At 41.6% G+C, this 23,709-nt stretch overlaps 1 protein-coding gene across 11 annotated transcripts in view; it reads left to right on the top strand.

Annotated features, from left to right (window-relative positions):
• shank3a (SH3 and multiple ankyrin repeat domains 3a) overlaps positions 1-23,709 on the top strand; it is a 206,439-nt gene that overhangs the window by 168,526 nt on the left and 14,204 nt on the right. For 10 of the 11 annotated variants that reach the window (XR_009241848.1, XR_009241847.1, XR_009241846.1 and 7 more), the window contains 9 exons: positions 6,575-6,650; positions 9,753-9,835; positions 10,912-11,036; positions 11,664-11,799; positions 20,045-20,125; positions 20,304-20,327; positions 22,137-22,264; positions 22,391-22,496; positions 23,062-23,588. Coding sequence is in view for 8 of the 11 variants with exons in the window: in XM_058645436.1 (XP_058501419.1) it covers positions 6,575-6,650; positions 9,753-9,835; positions 10,912-11,036; positions 11,664-11,799; positions 20,045-20,125; positions 20,304-20,327; positions 22,137-22,264; positions 22,391-22,496; positions 23,062-23,588 (1,286 nt within the window). In the remaining 3 variants the exon portion in view is untranslated. The remainder of the gene's footprint in view (positions 1-6,574; positions 6,651-9,752; positions 9,836-10,911; positions 11,037-11,663; positions 11,800-20,044; positions 20,126-20,303; positions 20,328-22,136; positions 22,265-22,390; positions 22,497-23,061; positions 23,589-23,709) is intronic. The other variant, XM_058645437.1, reaches the window with a different exon arrangement.

Here is a 23,709-nt window from a genome sequence, read left to right as displayed (position 1 = left end):
ACTTGTACTAGTATGGGGCTGCAACGACTAGTCGACTAATAGTCAACGGCAAAATTAATCGACGACTAATTTAGTAGTCAGGTCGTTAGTGATGTCGTTGTGTGTATTCCATGGCATGCAATGCCACATTAAACAATGTTTCACTGTCGGTAATTGTAGTAGCTCTGAGTGAGACATCTCACTTGATGCACTGACAGCACATGCGCACTAGTGACTGGGAACAGAATGGGAAGTAACAGTAGGAGGCGGCTAACGGCGCTGGTATACTTCCACGCACATGCATTGTGCTTCAGGGTTCTGTAGTATCTCACTTCACCATCGGGTGGCGGTACAAGTCTGGACACAGGGAATAGGACGCATTCCTACCGCATTCCTACCAAAGAAGAAGAGAACAATGTCAATTCATTTTGCACATGTGCTGTCCACGCACACTCAATGCGCTCAATGCGCTCTTTGCGCGTGGTTCCAAAATCTGTGCTGCACGCACAGCCTGCACATTGTGCGTGTTGACAACACAAATGGCGTCATGTTCACGATGCACATTGGGTCCACGTGCACTGTGTGTGGAAGTATACCATAATATTCAAATGTATTCTAATATTTTCCGGGTCATTATATATTGTTCAAACTTTGTATTTGGATTCAGACGCACCTCGATCGCTAATGTTTTTTTTGCAGTTCATAATCTGACTCGTCGCTTGACTATTGAAGTAGTCATTATCGTTGCAGCGCTAACACTGTATATCATGTTCAGTTAGCTCCAAACCATGTGCATGGTTTATTAAAATTTACTGCTATATTAAATGACTGTATCCATCTTTCATTGTTCACTCTGTCACAGTGTCCTTGTGATAGAGTAATAGCAAAACAGACAAAGAATGTGAGAAAGTCAAAGTAAATGAAGACACTGCTCTGTCCTCTGTGACATGTGGAAATCAGTTTCCTGCTGGAGCTTCCAAATGAGAGTCGCTATGTGTGACAGCACGAGAGAGAAGCAGAGGATGGCTCTGTCTTTATCTTTCCTTTTTCTGTTTTCCACTGGTGTCTCCTCACAGGCCGTGTTGCTCTCTGAAAGTTGTGTCTATCTTAATTTATTGTTCTACTTCATTTAAAAAAAGTGTTTTAGCATTCAAGGTGTAAGGAGCCCCTAGAGTTTTACTACACCCCCCGCTTAGTCTCAGTGATTTAAGAGAACATGCACAACATGAATGTTAAACGCCACAGAAGGGGAGGAAAGGAAAGGAGGGATGAATGTGAATTTGGAAGGAAAGAATTAAAAAGTCAATGAGGCTCACTTTACAAGTGTAAGTGTGTTTATTTAAGTTGTTAATTAGAATTCATCAGGGTTCAGACCCGATGCGTGTCCATGCCTCTGAGTGTGTTGTGATGTGGTATTTGCATCGTTCAGATAGCAAGGATAGCGATGGCGTCTCGGTCTGGTGAGGACGTAAAAAAAGCACTAAAAGACAGATGTTTACAGCAGAAATCTGAGATACCGTATGTTTCACTGAGTCAGTGGCAAATGGCAAAACGTGCTAAATATGGTACAGCAATCACTGGTGAGAAGACACTAACAGCTAATTCACACATTTTTATGGATGAGTTATCGCCCACTTTTTTTTAAGAGCACACAGTGCAAATAAATTGACTTGATTGTTTGTAGATCAGAGGGTCACACAGTCAAAGTCACAGACAGGAGATTGTGTTTGCAGTGGAGAAATGAAAGTTAAGATTGATAGTCAGATAAAGTAGATTTATGAACCGATGATGGTTTATTTAGGCGATAAACGTTGCCAATTGTCCATTGTTTGGATAAATCCACCCAGACAGCCTAATTACAGATTATATAGTGGCCCCACAGCCCTCATGTGGAGAATAAAGCGGTAGACCATGAATTAATGAATTAATGAATATATATATATATATATACAGGCCAAGGCCACACGGTGGTGTAGTGGTTAGCACTCTCGCCTTGCAGCGAGAAGACCCGGGTTCGAGCCCCGGTTGGAACAAGGGCCTTTCTGCATGGAGTTTGCATGTTCTCCCCGTGTGTGCGTGGGTTCTCTCCGGGTACTCCGGCTTCCTCCCACAGTCCAAAAACATGCAATGTGGGGATTAGGTAAATTGGACACTCTAAATTGACCATAGAGTGAGTGTGAGAGTGAATGGTTGTTTGTCTCTATCTGTGTGTGGCCCTGCGATGGACTGGCGAACTGTCCAGGGTGTACCCCGCCTATCGCCCGATGTAGCTGAGATTGGCACAGCACCCCCCCGCGACCCTCTGGCAGAGGATAAAGCGGTAGATGATGACTGACTGATATACAGGCCATTGGGCGACAGAGCACTGTTGCCTTGCAGCAGAAAGATCCGGGTCCACAACTCGGTCCAACTGAGGATCTATCTTCATGGAGTTGGCATGTTCTCCCCATGTTCTTTCGGGTGTACCCTGCCTTTTGACTCTCATGTGACGCGGTATACAATGAATGAATTAAGTCATATACAATATATATGTCCTGATTTGAGATCATCGCTTTGTGCCTAGAAAAGCTAATGTAACTAAAGCTTTTAATAGGAATTAATAGCTTCCGACAGTCTGAAAGGCTGAAAGTGAACCTTTTTATTTTACTTTGCTCAAAAGCAACTGAACAAAGGATGGGATGCACAGTACATGTGTGTGTTGTGAGAAGTTTTGACCAGCAGATAACCCAGCATTTAGATCTCAAGCCTTCACTCAACACAAGTGTTCGTATAACCTCAGGACTGCAGTTTCTTGTGCTCTCCCACTCAGTTATGTCGGCATTCATCTGTACCGTTTAGCCATTGTCGCTGCCATAACAACTATTTCAAATTGCTTTTTGGTCTTTCCATGTAAATTGCTTCTGCTATAATCAGAAATGTGAAGTGCAGTGGATTGTTACCTACTTTGCAAGAGACAATTTTATGTTATGAAAGACCAACTTGTAACCAGTTATTTAAACAGAACATTTGAGATCATCAGGGAGTATGAATATATTGAATGACCACTAGGGGGTGACTCTGCTGGTTGCAAAAAGAACTCACTTGCGTTACAGTCAGTAAACATTTTCTTGAAGGGTTAATCATCTGAGGTTTCAGGTCTTCTTCATAATGAGCGTACACCCGTGTGATTGACAGCTGGTATCATCCAATGGGAGCTTGATTGATGTCTGTAAATGTCTAATTGTGAAACCCCAACACGGTGCTGGCTAAATCATCTCGAGTCTCAAGGCTTTAAAACAGGAGTTCAGGTTCTCATGGGTGACCAGTTGCCATTACAGCAACAATATATGTAATAACCCTAACCCTGTACTACAGTTTGTTTGGTGTGCACTGAGACACTGAGAACATTTCTTACTCATTTCTTACTGATTCCCTTTTTGTCCTATTTTGAAGTGTGGACTTTTTGGATGAGGACCAATGTGTGATACAGTAGCTGAGTAAGAACTGTAATATCCCCTTTTCCTTCAAGACCAGCTCTCTTTTACAACTAGTGCTAATACAATTACAATTTCAATTCCACATCTTTCCTTCCGTGAAGTCATTTCCAGTCCAGCTCAAGCATCAGTGCATGTCCTACATGTCACATCATATACCATCACTGCAGTAATCCAATCACATCAGGTCCAGGTCCTAGGAAGGAAGGTTTTGCAAGAGACAAAATGTGTGAGAGTGATTTGGGTGTCTCCTGAATTCCAAGAAACTTTAGCACTGGTGTGAATGTGCTGGTTTGATGACAGCACCAAGACACCGAACCAAACTAAAACCTGAAATTATATAAAAAATATTTGCCAGTATGAAAGCACTAATATTGCACCATCTGTTAAAGACTATAACAGTGTAACAGAGCAATACATAGTCCTAAAATTGTAGTACAGCACAGGCCCTTAGATTCCCAAAGACTGGGTCGGGACCCACAGATGGGTCACAGGAAATGAATTTCCTGAATTTTCCCAATCTTTTAGTTAAGCGTAAAGTGAAGTTTTAATTATTTTACCAAAGCTCTCTTGGAAATAATTAATTTACTAATGTACACTAGGTGTTTCATTTGCTTTTATCGCAGTTGATATTGTGTTGTGGGTCTCGATCTTTAAATGTAGAAAGTTTGGCAAACACTGATGTTTATCAAGCTTTGATAAGTTCCAGCTGTTCATTTTCCTTTTTTTAACTTTAAGTTTGTGAGTTTGCACACTTTTTATCCGTGTGCAGACGTTTTTGTCAGCCAGTTTGTAAAATGTCAGAGTAAATAAATAACAACATAAATAATAGGTCACTGGTCTTTCCTCTGGCACCAGAGAAAGCTGAGGAAACCCTGTCTGATTAAAGGGAAGGCACAGTGTCACCTCATACTGTATCTGCTGATTAAAATGTTGGCATAACACCATTACCTCGGCACTTTGCCAACACTATAAACCCGGTTGCCAAAAGAGAAATGCCCTTTGCATGAGTGTAGTTCCCAACATTCTAATCCACTTGAAAGGGACATTTATCTCCACAGACAAAATGCTGAGGACATCTCAGTTGAGCTGAATCAGAAAATCTGACAACTAATCGAAGAAGCAGATGAAAATGAGAAGCCAGGTGAAGAGCAGAGACTGAAGGGTCAAACTTCAACATGAAATTGGCAATTTTGAGCAAATTGCTAATTTCCCACTCTTGTGTCACCGAGTGACAGTGGGTGCACTTATCAGAGCTTCATGTTGTGTGCGCCTGACAGTCTGTCACTCACACTCAGTCAGACGGACAGGCTGAGGAGGATCTGAGGGTTCCCGCCACTTCAAGTCTCCTCTACTTTGATTTTTTTTTTTTCTTCTTTCTCTGTCACGTATACAGTCTGTTTGTATCAGCATCATTACGGTTGTTTGTTTTTTTACTACATTTGTTGCAGTGATTGTCCTCTACTTGCACGTCATCATGATCAACATTGTCATCATTTTATTTGGTAGTTGTAGCATTAGATTAGATTAAATTAGATTAATACTATTTTTTTAAATTGTCATTTCTTACATTATATACTTTCTTAGACCAGTTTTTTCTTGTTTTGTGTGTGACTGATTAGGTGTATCACCCAGTGAATACAACACAATAAATAATAAATAAACATAATTCATTCACCTGTTACCCAATCTTCTAATATCTGTGGTGGAGATAAAAAATCACCAACATACAGAAAATAATGGCAAAAAGGGTATCTATTTTATAAAAATACAATGTAAAAATACAATATAAAAATAGATAAAAACATGAATCTAAAATATAAGAATAGATAAACAATGATAAAAACATGAATCCTCGTGCTGTAATTTTTCTTCATTATCAATATTGTCATCATCATTGACATGTAATATAGGTATTATTAAATGATTTTTTACTTTTGCAAGCATGTAGATGTCATGGTGAGCTGAAAGAAAGAAGGGAAGGAAGAAAAATGGGGAAACTAATAATGTTCTGTCAAAGGTTCAGTGTGTAAGAAATGGTGACATCTAATGGTGAGACTGTAAATACAGTAAAAAAAAAAGCTTATTTTAAAGCCGGAAAAGTCAAACAATTTACACACTGGACCTTTAAAGCATGTCTCTGTGGCCTAAAGGAGTATTGGGCTGTGTGGTCAGCAGACTGTTGTTTAGTGGATGTGCATTATTGGGATGACTAAAGGGCATCAATCACTATCAGCACTCCCATCGGATAAATCCACCCACACGCTGACAGGAAGTACACACACTCAAACACTCCATACTAATTGAGCTGGACATGTTGCCCGTTCTTGTGCATTTCCTATTAAAACACTATTTCACTGATTGCAAAGTAGCTTATGATAAATGAAGCATGATAATAATAATAATAATAATTAAAATAATAATAATGATTACCCCTCTTCTGTGTGCTGGTAAGTGATTTCTTCACAATGCCCTGTAGTCATTGGAAAGACCGTTGAACAGCTGACCTCGCTATCAAAGCACTCCACTGCTCGAGTCATTTCACATGATGACTTATGGGCGATTGGCTGCCAAGAATATGACACCAAAAGGACAATTTTGTCATAACGTGATCGTAGTGCAGTCTAAGTAACAACATAATGTGAGCGCAAGACATTGTTCAGTAATGTTTACACTTATATCTTTCTTGAATCTGAATAGCTCGGCAGCACGGGAGTCCCACAGGGAAAACACGACTCTCTCCTCTTCTCTTCACCTTGTATACACATCACACTTCAGATACAACACAGACAGCTGTCACCTCCAAAAGCTCTTGGATGATACAGCCACTTTTGGAGGTGTATCTGAAGGGAATAATATTATTATATTAATATGTAGTCAAAATTCCTCAGCTAGTAGAACAGTATTCGTGATTATTCTCCCATGTACCACCAGAGGAAGCTCTACCTCTGACCCTTTTTGCTGCTCTTAATCACTTTCTCTGTCTACCTACCTACCTACCTGTACCCATCCATCCATCTAAGCCTTTTTGGATGTGTTTGCACAGACAACATAGAGTATTATGGAAACATTAAAATACTACAGAATAGTTGTATTAAAAAGACATTTGATTTGTTTTACAGAGACTCGGGAGGACCGCACTAAGAGACTGTTCAGACACTACACTGTGGGATCTTACGACAACTTCACCTCATACAGGTAAATCCTCTTTGTCTGGTATAGCTCTCATGACACTGCAGGGTGCCGTGTATACTGTACTGCACACACACACACACACACACACACTGCTCTGTTACTTTAAGAGAGGCAATGGAGTCCATGTGATAAAATGTGTGAGTGCTTTGCAGTTGCTGCCATCTATAGACACCATGTGCCAGTGCACCCGGTGCAGTGTAACAGTAAAATGCACATGGAAGTCTATTGAATAACAGTTCATCAGCATGTTTATGTCTGTGGAGACATGCACGTCTTATATGGATGATTCGCTTCCCTTGTTCCCTCATAGTGATCGACACAGCAGCACAAAGGGTAGCATCAAATGTAATGAAAAGATAAATAACAATGTAAAGATGAACAAAAACACAACATATGCAGGTTTTTGGAGTCAAAGTGTTTTTTTCTCCCTCTTAAATCTGTTAGAGTGGGATAGAAAGCTGCCCAAGGTTTTTATTAAAATGCAAATTATCGCTTTAATGCCACACTAAACAAAGAGAGAGAGACAGAGTGAGTGTTGTTTCCGTGCACTCTCTTATTCCTTTGTGAAATGTCAGGGTTTTGCTTTCTTGGTTTTAGGTGGATTAAATGTCACCTAAGTTCCTAGAGCTTTAATATTAGCATTACAACAGGCATGAGTCGGTGCTTGAAAAAGCTCACACACAGCAAAAGTATATCATTAAGATTTGAATGAAGCACTTGTTGAAATGACCACATGATGCAGCATGTGATTGACAGAATGAAAATGTAGTTGCTCATAATATCGTGAAGTCTATAGATAGAACAGAGACACAGTGAGTTATGCTGCAGCTCTGTGGATCTCTAATGGATATCTGAACTGCAGTCCAAGGAATATTAGCTTCACAAATGTCAATGGACAGATTCATTTTCAGGGAACGCTGTGAGATCAGCGCATCTACTTCATCGTGTTATGTAGCTGCAGAGAAACTCTGAACAAGGACAGTGAGTATATTGCATTAATGTGGCGTGTTAGAGCAGATATGAACGTGTAGTGGATAAAAGGGGTTTGGACCGATGCTTAACCAACATACTTTTCCGTGCATAATAATTGCTGCAAAAGTGGGCAGATAGCTTTTTCTGAAAGCAACAGTTTGACCTCCCTCCCCTACTTGTTTCAATACTTCTGCCTCCACCAGCAGGAGCTGTGCGTTCCCCCGGTAAGTCTGAGAGACTGTGTTGTGTAACTCTGCTAATGGAGGCTGCAGTCACCCACTGAGGTGTAGCCTGGACACGTGAAGCTCTCTCCATCTGATGTAGCTGTGACAAATAATGGTGATGGTGTTCAGCAGTGCTCTCAGTCAGCGTGTTGTAAAGAGAATTAAAGATATCTGAAGTCACGCCACAGTTTTGTTTAATGGTCCAGTGTTTAGAAATTTAATATTTAGTAATCAGTTTTAGTTTTGTTACAGGAGAGGACATCAGGGATAGGGCAAGAAGGAAGCAGATGATCCGCTGTGGCAACTTCTAAAGCAGGCTTGTCCAAAGTCCGGCCCTCGGTCAGATTTTGTACGACCTGCAGCTTCGTTTTTATAATGTGTTATTTTAAATTGTCAAAAAATCATGTGTCGTCCCCGTTAGCTCAGCTGGTAAGGAAGGAGTTTCTGAAATGATAATTGTGACAAGGAAATGAAAATGATTATAAAACAGTGCATTTGTATGTAACTTTTAGACTTTTGTAGACTTTTTTTGTATGTTAACCCTTAGAACATTTCGGCTGCTTTTTTCCATCACTTATGTTTAAACGTACAGTATATACAGAGGCTATAAGAATGTGCAATATAGTATGTGTGTTATATCACAACCTAGGCAATCTGATGAAAAAATATAATAATTTTCACCAACTTTATAAACACATCTGAGCAAAAAGTGCTCAAAATGTTTAAAATCAGATAGATTTTGTGAAATATGGAAACACGTCACAGTTCAAAGTTCACTTATGAGCAAAAAGGAAAGAGAAACAGTCTAACTTGGTGACTTCTGCACAATTATTGCTAATTATTATACCGCCATGTGGCCACAACTGTACACATAACTAATCCTCATGCTGACAACCACGTTGCCGTCAGAGAGTGCTTTACTAACTCTGCTTTGGTTGTGCCTCACAGGCTTTGAATGCTAATGCACAGCTTGAAATAATAATGCCCAGCATGCTGAGCAGCCAAGCACAGGTTCACACCACAACAGCCTTCACTTCCCAACGCTCAGGAAAATCAGGCAGTGATGAAAGGCTCGATTACTCTTTGCTCCTTATTCCCTCCATCATTAATCAGGTGATAATATTGCATCTGAGCCTTCTCTGTCAGTTTCTTTAGTGAAAACCCTTTAAATCCTCCTCGGCTGCAGTCTCATCTGAAGGATCAGGGAGGAGATTGATTCACTCTTACTCTACTATTACAAGGACTCTCTCACTCTCTCTTTTGCCGGCTAGCTCTCTCTCACTCTCGCTCTCATGTGTATGTGTGTGTTTGTTAGGGTTTCTTAGGATTAATCGCAAAACAATCGCAAAAATCGGAAAGATATCCAAATTTGCACTTGTTTGATAAAGATGTGGATGAAGTTCTACAGGTGCTGCAGAAATTTAATGTCATGTTTGTTTGTTGATATACTCCAAAAAAGTCAACTCTGCATGATTTTGATGTTCTTTCTTGCATAAAATGACACTGAAGATGCAAAGAAATGACCAGTTGTGCCAATTATGAACCATATAATAATTGCAATATCTGTTAAAATGATTGCAATTTCTTTTCTTTCTTTTTTTTTTTACCATATGCAGTGGTTATGTGTGTGGTGTGCGTGCCTGTGTGGGCTTCACTGTTAGTGTAACCTCTGGGAAACCTGAGCTGCAGTGCCTTGCTTGGCTTTTAACTTGATTGGTTAAGAGGAAAGGGAAAGTGTGTGTGTGTGTGTGTGTGTGTGTGTGTCTCCCATCACCCTCCACAACCCCACCGACTTACCCTCTTAACTCCTCTGCCTCCCCTCTCACCTTCTCTCTGTGAGTGTGTGTGTGTGTGAGAAGAGGATGGTGTTGGATTCATACCTGCTCTCCCTCTGCTCTCTCCTTCACAGTGATTATATCATAGAGGAGAAGAACGCTGTTTTACAGAAAAAAGAAAATGAGGGGTTTGGCTTTGTCCTGCGGGGAGCGAAAGGTGAGCTTAAAACACACACACGCGCACACACACACACACACACACACACACATCTTTGCCTGCATGTTTGTTTTCAACACGTGGTTTGATGCTCACCGACTATGGCTGTCACTCAGCTGTTACTGTGTGAGTCAACAACATGATCAGCTTTGGTCAACACTCAGCGTGTATACTCAGATGCACTCGGGCGTCTGTGTGTGTGTGTGTGTGTGAGCATCATCCTTGGATGAGCTGTCAGCTCGCTGTCCCATCTGTTCCCCACACATGGTGTTGAGCTTCTTCACACACACACACACACACACACACTCCTCTTTACTCTCCTCTCTCATTTCATTGTTCCTCAGTCTGTCCTTGTTTTTGTTTCTCCCTGCTCTCCTTCACCTCCTTCGTATCCTTCTGTTCCGTCGTCTTACCACAGTGTTTGCATACACAATTGCTTTTTTTTTTGTACCTTCAGCATTTTTTTTTTAACCCAAACCTACCCGCTGCTCGTCGACGCCGCCACAAATTAATTTTTACTCTCGCACGTGCCAGCTCCTTACTCGAGTTGGTTACCATGGCGACGCCTCTCAGGCGCCTTGCCGGGAGTCTGTTACTGCTCCATCACTCACTACCATGCATCTTGGCTCACTTTGCTCTCTTTTACTCATTATTTATTTTACTCTCCACCAGCCCAGAACACACACACACACACACACTGTAGTTCACTTGTGTAGTTCACTTAGTGTGAACTCTCCTGTGTCACTGGTTTAGTTGAACTAGTTCCAAGATTAAATGGAGTTAGTAGTAGCACATTGATTTGGACGTTATGGACATGTGAGGACCTGTTTGTATTGTTTCTACATGTATCTGTGACATTGTTTAGGTGCGGCAGACAACACTTGTACATAATCAGTTATGTAATCTCGGTAAAACTATTGAAAAATACATTGTTCTCTCAAAGGAAATTAAAATTCTGCTGAATTAAACGGACGCATTTTCTTCACGAAATATTCTCTGCGGACTGCACTTGATTTAGTGGAGAAGCAGCTATAGATTTGTATTAACTGTCTCTCTGTCTCTGTGTTTCCTCACAGCTGAGACGCCCATCGAAGAGTTCACCCCGACCCCAGCGTTTCCTGCCCTGCAGTACCTGGAGTCTGTGGATGTGGAGGGAGTGGCGTGGAGGGCCGGTCTGAGGACAGGAGACTTCCTCATTGAGGTAATTAAAGACAGCGCTCCACTTGCTGTTTCCTCTCATGGCTGAACACACTGCTGGTCGTCTTGAACGCAGAAGAGAAAGCGAAGTACAGTATATACAGTATTTTTTAACTTTAAATATCTTAAAAGGTCCCAAACTCAAATGACTTTGGGGAAAATCCAGATATTCTTATTCATATTTGCGGGCCACAAGTTTGAGACCATCAGATGAAGGCTGTGAGCTCCACACGTCTCTCTGTGTGTTTCCTCAGTATAGCAGTGTTTAGATCTTGTGCTTCTTTTTATGTCGAGACAGATGTTAGAAACCATTCTTGAGCGTGACGTACAACCAAAAACACAAAGAAGTGCCCACGAAAAATTGTACTGCTCAAAAAAACCCAGTCGTTCAGGAGTGCTTGTCCCCGCCCGCCCCTGCGCTGCTGTTGTATACAAACAAACGCAACTGACAGAACCCATTTTGAGTTGATGGATGCATACTAATACATATAAAGGACAAACAGAGGCAGGATAGTAGTAGTATCTCACCTTGTCTTGAATTTGGTAACTGTGGTGCCTTCATCAGCAGCATTGAAGAAAACCAAAGGTAACACTTGTGTCAGCGTGTCTCCCTCTGTGTGTTTTCTCTCAGGTTAACGGGGTGAATGTGGTGAAGGTGGGTCATAAACAGGTGGTGTCCTTGATCCGGCAAGGAGGCAACAGGCTGCTGATGAAGGTGGTGTCTGTCACGCGCAAACCAGAGTCTGAGGAGGTTATTCGCAAGAAAGGTAAAGACCAGAAGACGCTTGTTAGACGCTCCTCTGCTTCCTCTCTTCATAGAAACACTATTTCACAGCCTGTGCTAAGATACATATACTGAGATATTAACTAAGGAATGATATGCAAAGAAAAATACGTTTTTAAAAGTGTCAATTATATCAAATAAAATATTTACTTTTGTGTCAGATATACAATACTGAATAAATTAGTACTAATATACAGTATTAGAAAAGTAGCTGAACTAAAATGCACTGTTAATGCACTACACCAACACAAAAGATACATAAGCATGCCTAACATTGAATTTTAATGTTATAAAATACATATAATAGTTTAGTGCTTTATTAAATGTCTTGAAAATGCACGGCCCTATTGTGAAATGTGAAATTGTGACTCATGCTCTCTGTAACTCATCTCACTCACTGTGCCTTCTTTGTTGAAGTCTGAAGCTGTTTGATAGTGGATTTTATGATAAGGAAAACGATTTGTTTTCATACAAAGAAAATTTTGTGATTTCAACCATGTTTCTTTGCTGTATATTTGTGGTTTCCATGTCAACCACTCCTCACCAGTACTCAGCTCCCACACAGTCAGTGCTAGCACTTTGACCTCAGGACTGCGTGCATGTGTCTGTTTGTGTGCAAGCGTTTTCCTCGTTTACATTTGCTGTGAGACAATGACAGCGATACATGACCTATAGTTTTTAAGGGTCAGGACTAATGGTCTCTCTTAATCTCTCTTTCTGTCTTAATCCCACTGTTCAGTACCTGTCTCTCTTGATGCCATGAATCAGTGCTACAGTGGGTTGTCCTACAACTTTCATCCTTGGCTCTGCTTGTCCACGTGCCGATGTGTCATTTAACCCCAAAATACTCTTGGCAGCTTTGGCAATAGCATATAAAAGATGGGGTTATATTCAGTATTGATATCAGTCTGATACTGTTTTTTGGAGAAAAAATTTAAGATACGTCACAGTTCAAAGTTCACTTGGCTCGTTTTATGAACAAAAAGGATAACGGACTAATTTTGTGACTTCTGCACAATTATTGCTACTTAAAATGAATCATAACTTTGACCTAACGACACATAAGAAGACGGAAAAAATAACGCAATTTTGTAAAGCTGAATATGTGACCTACAAACACACACCACCAGGATGTCCATATAAGGAGTTGTGTATTATTCCCACCGCAAATTAGGGTTAAAAAAAAAGTGCACTGAATAAAAGTGTTTGTGTGAATGGTTGAATGGCAAAACTGTAGTGTACAGCTTTTGGAGTGGTTATTCAGTTTTGTTCAATGTTATTTATGCACACATTATCTCACTATAGAGAGAATAGAAACCCAACAGTTTTCTGGACAATTAGATTTATGTGTGAGTCAAATGATATATCCTAGAAAAAACTAGGATAAACTTCCAAAGTTCCACACAGTGGAACTGGAAGCCACGGTGATGTCATCTAAAGTGGCAATGTGGTCAGAAAGTTTAGGGCTGAGTGTAATGACCTCCGTCTGAAACATCCGGCCTCATCAAGACTAGAAAAATGCAATATAGATATGTCTGATTCCAGTGAGTGCAAACACAAAATCTTAAATGAAGCTCCACTATAAAATAAGCCTTAAAATAACTCCCTCACCAGGTTGAGTTTGCTCAATTGTCATAATTGAATGAGTTGTTTTACACAGAGAGAGAAGGAAACATCAATGCCCCCTATGTTTTGTGTTTGTCAAATATGCTTTGGACATAAACATTAAACAGAGGGTTATAGAATTGCTCTTTTTTTAAAGGCCAAAAAAAAATCCAGAGAATTTATAAAAAGAACAGCACACCATTGGGGGGGTTATGTGCTGAAATTTGACTTGTTTCTGACCAGTTGCCAGGCAACCAGTGGGCCTGACATCTAAGTTAGTGGTTTCAGCGAGTATATAGTTTGCCACATAAGAGGAGGGCCGCAGGGGGAGCTGTGCCAATCTCAGCTGACATCAGGTGACAGGCGGGGTCACACCCTGGACAGTTCGCCCGTCCATCGCAGGACCACATATAGAGAAAAACAATCATTCACTCTCACTCTCACACCTATGGTCAATTTAGAGTTTCACATTTACCTAACACACATATTGCATGTTTTTGGACTGTGGGAGGAAGCCGGAGGACCCGGAGAAAACCTACGCACACACACGGCGAGAACATGCAAACTCCATGCAGAAAGACCCTTGTTCCAACTGGGGCTCCAACCCCGGTCTTCTTGCTGCAAAGGCAAGAGTGCTAACCACTACACCAACCGTGTGGCCCTGCAGGTTTTCAATTAAGTGAAAAAAAAATGTTTTGCAGGTTTATCTTGAGACAGCGACATGATATTTATGTCATCCAACTCAAACGTAAAGAAAAAAGCATATAAACTCACCAATTACTTTATTAGGCACTCCATTATTATCATTATTATTAGGGTTCGAGCAACAAGGTTGCAAGAACCCTATTGAAATGCAAAAGATTATTATTATTATTATTATTATTATTATTATTATTCCTAAAAGTAAATCGCATTTTTGAGGCCTTTCACATACCCCAAAACTCACAGATTTTTGTGACCGCATCAATCCTGGTGTAAATTTACGTCTGAAAGTCGTTCGGGGATAATGCGTGGAAAATTGGAGGTGGGAGGGGCTAAAAAGTCACGCAAAAAACTTCTATTAGGTCAACTCATGTCGGGTTTAACGTACGTGAACGAAACTTGGTACACACGTTCATTAGGTGGGGACGGTCAAAAAAGTCGATGACGACTTTCCCGTGAAACCTACAGGAAGTCCGCCATCTTGGGTTGATTGGCGATTTTTTGGCGATTTTGGCGAATTCGCAGCAATGGTATTTGAACTAACTCCTCCTAGAGTTTTCGTGCGATCACCTTCAAACTTGGTGAGGTCCCTGTGGACCAGTTGAGGAGCTCACGGTATCAAAAGTTTTTTCAAATGTCGCATGGCGCACGAGATAGGGGGCGGCAAAGTTCGTGATGATTCTGATGTTTCGCATCAGAAAAACAAAACTCTTATAACTTTGCGATGGAAGGTCCGATCCGAACCAAACTTGCTACCATTGATGATGGGCCATGGCTGAAGACGTCTATGAAAAAACGGTGAAGTTTGAAAACAGCGCCTCCTTGTGGTGAAAGAAAATACACAAAAAAAAAGTTTTTTACGATTTCGGGAATAACTTTTACACAGATAATCGTACCGCACTCAAAATTGGTGACAACAGTCAAAACACATGGTAGATGATGCGTGATCAATATGACGACAAATTGTTTAACGGTGTTGCCATGGCAACGACGCAAAGTCGGATTTTTGGGACAAAAAATCAAACTGCTACAACTTTGCGAATCCTGGTCCGATCTGAACCAAACTTGCTAGGATTGATGATAGTCCGGCCCTAAAGACGTCTATATGAAAATATTAAATTTCAAAAACAGCGCCCCCTGGTGACAGTAGACAATATGACAGCTTGTATTTCAATTATCTCCTCCTAGAGCTTTTGTGCAATCACCTTCAAACTTGGTGAGATCAATGTGGACGAGTTGAGCATCAAAAGTTATCAAAAGCTTTTTAAAATATTGTATGGCGTACGAGATAGGGGGCGCCAAAATTGGAGATAATAATAATTTTTCATAACAGACAATGAAACTCTTATAACTTTGCGATGGAAGGTCTGATCCCAACCAAACTTGCTATAGTTGATGATGGTTAGTTGCTGAAGACGACTATGTTGCTGAAACGGTACATTTTGAAAACAGCGCCTCCTGGTGGTGGTAGAAAATTCTAAAAAAACAAACTGTTACAACTTTGCCAATCCTGGTCCGATCTGAACTAAACTTGCAAGGATTGATGACAGTCCGGCCCTGAACACGTCTATATGAAAATATTCATTTTCAAATACAGCGCCCCCTGGTGACAGCAGACAGAATTACATTTATAGTTTTTGATGCTGCTCCAACAGGGATTGTTGTATCCACTTGAAACTTAGTATGTGGGACCCCAGACCCTTCCTCAACATGTCCGTAAAAGGTCACCTCCCTACAGGAAGTGGAACGCCCGAAACAGGAAGTAAAGTCTTACATTGCCCGATTGACACGAAACTAAATATGTGAGTTACTGGACCTTCCCTGAACATGTTTACGGAGACGCCGTTGACCAAACAGGAAGTCGGCCATTTTAAACAGGAAGTGCCCTCTAACTTTGCCGTACGTTGTCCGATCTGCACAAAACCTTATATGTGACACCAGGGACCTGTCCTGAGCATGTCCGTAAAAGGTCACCTCCCTACAGGAAGTGGAACGCCCGAAACAGGAAGTAAAGTCTTACATTGTCCGATCTGAACAAAACTTGATATGTAAGACAAGGGAACTTCCCTGAACACGTTTCCAGAGACGAACAGGAAGTTGGCCATTTTAAACAGGAAGTGCCCTCTAACTTTGTCGTACGTTGTCCGATTTGCACGAAACCTTTCATGTGACACCAGGGACCTGTCCTGAGCATGTCTGCAAGAGATGACCTCCCAACAGGAAGTGGAATGCCCGAAACAGGAAGTCAACTCTAAGATTGTCCGATCTGCACAAAACTTGATATGTAAGACAAGGGAAGTTCCCTGAACACGTTTACGGACACGCACTTGACCGAACAGGAAGTCTGCCATTTTAAACAGGAAGTGCCCTATAACTTTGCCATACGTCGCCTGATCCCCCTCGAAATTTGGAACGACATGCGCGGGGACGCCGCTGAAAATAACTAGTACTGAAAATAACTAGTACTGAAAATAACTAGTACCGCGCGCGGTGAATGAACGGGTGAGAGCGCGAGGCACGCGGGGAGCCGTGGCACACGGCGACCCGCGTGGGTCGGCTCGAACCCGTTCAGAACCGCGCGCGGTACTAGTTATTTTTATGATTATTACACAACGGCCTATTTACTCACCTACACTCAGGCAATCATGTGTCAGCAGTGTAATGGACAAAATGATGTTACTATCAAATGATCGGTTTCTAGTGAACTCAGAATGAAACCAAAAACAACAACAGTGGTCACAGCAGAATAGTGTATTATGGTCTGTATTTTAATAGCAATTTTCTAGTTTGGATGTCATTTATCCAGCATGTCTATGTATAGCACTTTGTTTTCCTATCACACATCTTTCCATTCACGACACAGGCGTCAGGAGCAATTTGGGGTTACTAGTCTTGCCCAAGGACACGAGCTGAGCGGGGAATCAAACCCACAACTTTCCAGTTGAAAGACTACTCACTCTACCACTGATCCACCGTCTTCCCCAGATGTAGCCGATAGGAATGCATGAACATGCAAACATGTTTATACTGTATATGTAAATGACAGTCAGGGACCTATGGAATTAGATTTGTGTCAATATTTTCAAACAAACAAAAATCAACCTCAAAATACACAAATTACAAATAAAATATCATAAATATTGTATTTTATTTGTTTGATAATACATTTTTTGTTTGCAATGATCGGGAAGCTCAATGGAACTCCGACAAAATAATTATCTCATGTAGCTAATGTTTGTTTACCAATTATTTTGTCGGATGTCGACGGGGAAAACTTGGGGAACGAGTTCCAGACGGACAGCGGCTCCAAGAATCGCTAACAAAAAGCCACAGCGCAAAGAACAAGTGAGGGATCGAAACGCAAAAGAGTCGAAGCAAACAAAATTTCAATTGTTGCAAACAAAAAGTGTATTTTCAAACAAATAAAATACAATATTTTTGCCTGGTCTGATGAATGTGAGCTTCAGCTTAAGCACACACATGATAGAGGCTCAGAATTTGGCATAAACAACATAAATCCATGAACCCAACCTGCCTTGTGTCAAACATCCAGGCACCAGCAGCTGCTGCTGCTGGTGGTGGTGGTGTTGTGTTGTGCTGTGCAGACTCTCTAAGTTTTTTAATTTTGGTTTGTATTTCACAGTGTTGTTACTGCACATTTGCTCATCTCACAGTATAATGGCTATGTTCAGCATTAGAGTTAAGATTGATACACAGCAGCAGACATTGTCTCTGTTTCTTAATGAACAGCTCACCGTGTACTTCAGTATTGAACATTATACGTATGACATAATCATTCCAACACTCAAAGCTGCTGAGACCACAGATATTTGCTTTGGAATAGATGCATAACACAGCCGTTGATTTTTGAATTGGAATTGAAAAGATGGACAGAGATAGATTTGATTGATTGATTATTTTTGTTATTGTGTCATGCATGAAGGATACGCCCACTCAGCCCAGAGTGGCTTACATTTACCTTTATTTAGAAATTCAAGCTGCAGTAGAACATAAATTACAGATAATGTTTTAAACAGTTAAACCTTCCTGGGTTTATTTTTTTTCTATTCCATTCTGTCGTCATCAGTGCACCACAGTATTTCTGGATTCTGACAATACATTTTATTCAGTAAATGTTCAAGGATCATAGTGAGGACAATACAGAAGAAAGTGTGACTCGTTCTCAATTTTATCTCATCGTAATTAGAAACAAAAGCATAGCACTTTAAGGTTCTTTACTGAGCAACTAACGGCCACTGATTTCCTAACACATTTACTTTAACGTAAGGCTCAACACAGGCTTGATTTGAATATAATGGGTTCTTAATTTGGGTTTTAACTACATGTCTTGTGGATAGAAGTGCAGGGAGACAGACAACACAAACAGCTGGAGACAAGATGGAGTGTTTCTAGTGTTTCTCAGTGACGGGAGAATGAGATGAGACACTTTCCAGTTTCAAACTCTCTCCCCCTGCACTGCGCCTTCAGTGGGACACTTTCTGCATTTTGTGCCGCACTTTTGCAGAAATGCACAGATGCGTGCTCGCACATACACACTTGCATACACTTGCAGAAAAACACACACTGCACCATGTAAACCCTCACTACTGCCACCGTTGCCATGGTGACTACACTGCATGTTTGAATTAAGCATTACATTACAGCAAAAGCATCCCTCTCTCTCTCCTCTCTCTCTCCTCTCTCTCTGCTCTCTCTCTCTTCCTCCAACCTCCTCCATCTCCTCTGCTACTCTACCCGATTGTGCAGCCTGGTGATGAGAAGATGTTTGTTATGGACTTTACCCAGGATGGCGTATGTACACTAGATGTGAGGCTTCTGACAGCAGCAGCAGCAGCAGGATAGCAGGGCTCCAGAGCTTCTGTGGGATTTAGAGATCAGTCGAGCTGCATTGGTGCATTGAGTGTTAGCTGCTTTATCTTGAAGACAGGGAGTTCATTTGGCTGCATTGAGGGGTTATTGTTAAGAAACTTGGGGTTTGTTCAAGCATGCAGTGATGGCTGCTGTGTGTGGCATTGTTGTAAATGTGCAAATGCATGACTGCAGATGCTATGTGCTTAAATACATGGCTGCATTCTTTTCTATTGTTTTTACTGTGACCCAATTTAAACCGGTCACTGTCTGCAGTTTGGAACTATGTGTTTTATTGGTTTGAGTGGGTAGATAAACAGTGTGTGTGTGTGTGTGGTTGGACAGGGAGTTTTCCATGAGCTTTAGGGTATAAAGTTCTGCAGTACCTCATTTTTTTTCAGCTGCTATATTTACTGTTATCGCTTCATCTGTCAGCCCATGTCATTACAACCTCCCTCAGGGAGTTTGTTGTGTGTATCTGCATGTGTTCCTCCATGTGGCAGAGTGTGCATGTGTGTGTGACAGCCTGTGTGTTGGTGTGTTCTTGTCTGATGCACACCGGCTGACTTCCAGACAGGCAGAATATTAAAAGTGAGATGGACAACATTTTCTCCTTCCCTGCCGCACTCATTTTATTCACTCTGCTTACTGTGGCGGACAAATTCAGTTCAGTGTGTAATGGGAAGATTCAGAAAGCTGGTGGCATCGCAGAGAGGACTGAGCTGTATATTCACTGCCCCTGGGCTCCTCAACAGAGAGGAATCTTTGCAACACAAAGACTATAAACCTGAAAGTCGTGGAGACAGACTGTCAAATTTAAAGCCGCTGGATGAACAGAGAACAAAACATGAAGAAGTTGAGCTCCAGTCGTAGCCTGAACAAGGTCCTGTCCAAGTGCGAGACATCCAGTTCATCGGAGTTGAACCAAATCAAAGCAGCGAGAGCGGGATGGTCTGGCCGTCTCAGAGATGCAAGGAGGGCACTGAGTCGCAAAGCCAAAGGATTTTCTCCTCCTTCAACTTCATCCTCAACACCATGCCTTCTCTCCACAGCTCCCCCACCACCCAAGAGAGCTCCGAGCACCACACTGACGCTGCGCTCCAAATCCATGACCGCTGAGCTTGAAGAACTGGGTGAGTGCCAGAGACCTGGCGTGCAAACTGCTCACTCTCGTCCCCTTTCCCCGTCATAGTTCTGCTTTTCCCTTGTAGTTATAACCTGCTGTGTCTTCTGACTTCTAGCATAGTCACTTCTGTTGGCTTGTTCTTGTCCTTTCTCCTCCTCTGCTGACGCTATCTTTTTCCCACCAAGCTTCTGCTCGGAGGAGAAGAGGAGGTGAGTCTGAGGCAAAAAAAACAACAAAAAAACAATAACAACTGACACCTCACGTAATGACATCATCATTCATCACTGCTGTTTCACTTTAAGCAGCTTTGATAGGAACCAAAGAGCAGAACACTTGAAACATTTTCCACTTTTCTTGTCTCTTTTTCAGTCTCTAAGCTTCCATTCCCTCGCAGTCATCAGTGCACTGAAGAGTACTGAGATTGAGATTTTTGTAAAATACAATACTCATGACATAAAGAGGAAGCATATTGCTGCCACGCTGGGAATTACTCTGTTATATCAAGATATGTTCACATTATTATTTCATTTAAATGAAGAAACTTTGTGCAGAATTGATTAAGTGAAGAAGTGGCTCATCTTTGTGCTCTTTGTGATTCCATTTTATTTTATGCTGGGACATTCATGTTTTGAGCCTCATCATGAAGGCCAAGTGCCAGTTCATAACCGGAGTATACATCAAGGGGAGTCCACCTCTGCCACTTCTGACCTCCACCAAGGCTTTTTGTCATCTGTCTTTTACATACCTGAAATTTTAACTAACCCTTGTGGATCTGTACAGAACTTTACCTGCTTATAGCCACGACCATCTTACATGAGCTTGATCAAATTCATCCTGATCTGATAAGATGTCACTGAGACACACACGTTCATGTTTTTTTTAAAAAAAGAAAAACTTTATTTAAGCAGGAAAATCCCATTGAGATTGAGAACCTCGTTTTTAAAGAGAGTTCTGGCCAAGGCAGGCAGCAGCAAATACGAAACACTCCACAGTTACAAATGTACACAGTAAAAACAAATAAAATAATCCAGATTACCATGAAAAACAAAAGTCAGCCTCAAGAACTCTCAGTTTGGATTTAAAAGCTCTCAATAAAAGTTCCCCAGTTTCTAGTCTTTCATGCAAAAGGTGCAGAATGGACACCTTTCTGCACCCAGAAAGCAACAAATGATTTTAAGATAAGATAAAATAAGATCGTCCTTTATTTGTCCCACAGTGGGAACATTTACATTGTTACAGCAGCAAAGACAGTAAAGACAAAGATAATAAATAATAAACACGCATTACCAAACAATGTACAATATATAAAGAACAAACAAGTTAAAATAGAATGTAGAATGTACATTATAGACAGTTTCCTGAATATATACAGTACGGACTTGATATTTACAGTATAAACAAATATTGGACATTGGATAATATACTGTATATTTATATTGCACTTGTGTAGATTTACAGTTTACTGCATGTGGTAGGGAGGAATGAGGAGTCTGGTTATGTGTGGTCTACTGAGAGCAGTGTTTGTCGTACAGTCTAACAGCTGCAGGGAGGAACGACCTGCGATAACGCTCCTTCAGATGTTTCAGTCTGTTACTGAAGGGTCTGCCCAGTGCTGTGATGGTGTCGTGCAGGGGGTGGGAGAGATTGTCCATCAGAGATGATAACTTGGTAGTCATTCTCCTCTCTCCCACCACCTCCACTGGGTCAAGGGGACATCCAAGAACAGAAAACGTAATGTCCTTGGCAGAGATAAAGAGATCAATTATAGTTTTTGTCATAACACGATAAGGTTCTATGTCATAATATCATCTTGCTTTAATCTGAAATTGTTTAGATTATTGTGTGATACTGGTTCATTTTCATTGTTCTGGCATTGCAGCAATATGCTTACCTATGCATTAGCTACAATTTTAATCACAACACTGCATGAGTCACCTGTGTCACAAATGATGGCCCTTTCTCCTGGACTTGGGTCTCAGTGTTTAATTCTTATTTAAAGCTTATTTCCTTCTCAACAGAGAGACTAGATGAGATGTTGGCGTCCCAGGAGTCCATGTTACGTTCTCAGCCCTCGGAGGCGGATTACAGAGCGGCTACTGTCAAGCAGCGGCCTACCAGCAGGAGAATAACACCAGCAGAGATCAGTGTGAGTGCACCTACTCTCAGCACACAAAAACAGCACTGACCTCATGTATTTGTGGATTTGATTGTTGCTGCTTTGATCTTGATGGTCTCATAAGTGTCTTATTTTCATTTCTTCCGTGTATGATAGTCACTGTTTGAGAGACAAGGGATGACTCTACATGGAGGTCTTCACACGGGCGTTGAGCGCGGTCACATTCTGCTACCAAAGGGAATGTCCAGGACCAAGTCTTTTGGTAAAACAATCACCCATCCTGTACATATTCAAATAAGGTGAATGATAGTGTATCTTATGTAAAGTATGTTTACAATACTTTAACATATAGAAAAGAATCAGAAAGCACCACTTTTGTGACTTGCAGTCAAAAAGAAGACACAGAAGGTGGATCAGCATTATAATGAATTGAATTTGTGGCCAGTGACAGAAAAATACACATTAACAGTTAATATACGTCCCGATGTATACTATACATGTTCAGGATGTACAAATGTGTTCACAGAAACAGCTTTGCAGAGCAGATGTTCAAGCACACAGCCTGCTTTGATCGTAGATATACACATTCAGTCTCAAACCTGTCTTTCTTTTTTGAACACTGTTTTCTGTAAGTACACTCAGCTGATGTGAAATACATCAAATACAAGTATTGTATAGCTCTTTTAAGACAACTGACATTAACTTGGATGGATTCATTCAAGTGCAACTTTCATGAAGTTATTCACCTGACGTGCTGGTGTGAAATGGTCCTTTTCCACGAGCTTACGCTGCATCACCAGATCATCTGTGCTTCCCCTCCTCATCAGGTGCCACTGAGGAGGATCGGCTGTCTGCGCTCGCAGGCGAGCACCGCTTTCCCCGCAGTTCCTCTATGACGGACAGCCTCCGAGACCACTCGCAGCCCCATCCCATCCCCCCACCTCCGCAAACGGCGCCTCCTCCGCCCCCGTACTACCTAGACACTGGTCCACCCCCGGCCTTTTGCCCCCCTCCTCCCCCATCCAGGACCCAGAGTCAAGGCCACGAGCCTGGAGGCCGCTCCAGCTTCAAGCCGTCCTCCCTGGACCTGCCGTACGAGGCCGCTCAGCGGCAGGCCACACACATCGAGAGACAGAAGAAAGCTCGCTCCATGATTATCCTCCAGGATTCTTCACATCTACCTGTAGAACCTACAGAAATCCCTCGACCATCTGCTGCTACACCACCTGAGCGCATCAAGAGGAAGGGGCGGGTCATTGACAACCCGTATGCTAATGTGGGTCAGTTCAGTATTGGATTATACACACCTACCAAGCCCCAGAGGAAAAAAAGTCCCCTGGTGAAACAACTACAGGTAAATTGCATGTTTGGAATTATTTCTCTTTTTAGAGACCGTACATAATGCATGCAGTCACACCTGTCTGCCCATTATTCCTATCCCCAGGGCATGTTCACACACACAATAAATAAATAAA

The sequence above is a fragment of the Solea solea genome, chromosome 12, assembly GCF_958295425.1.
Source record: "Solea solea chromosome 12, fSolSol10.1, whole genome shotgun sequence".
Classification (NCBI taxonomy): domain Eukaryota; kingdom Metazoa; phylum Chordata; class Actinopteri; order Pleuronectiformes; family Soleidae; genus Solea; species Solea solea.
Note: the sequence above shows the minus strand (reverse complement) of the source record. Positions and strands in the feature narration are given on the sequence as shown.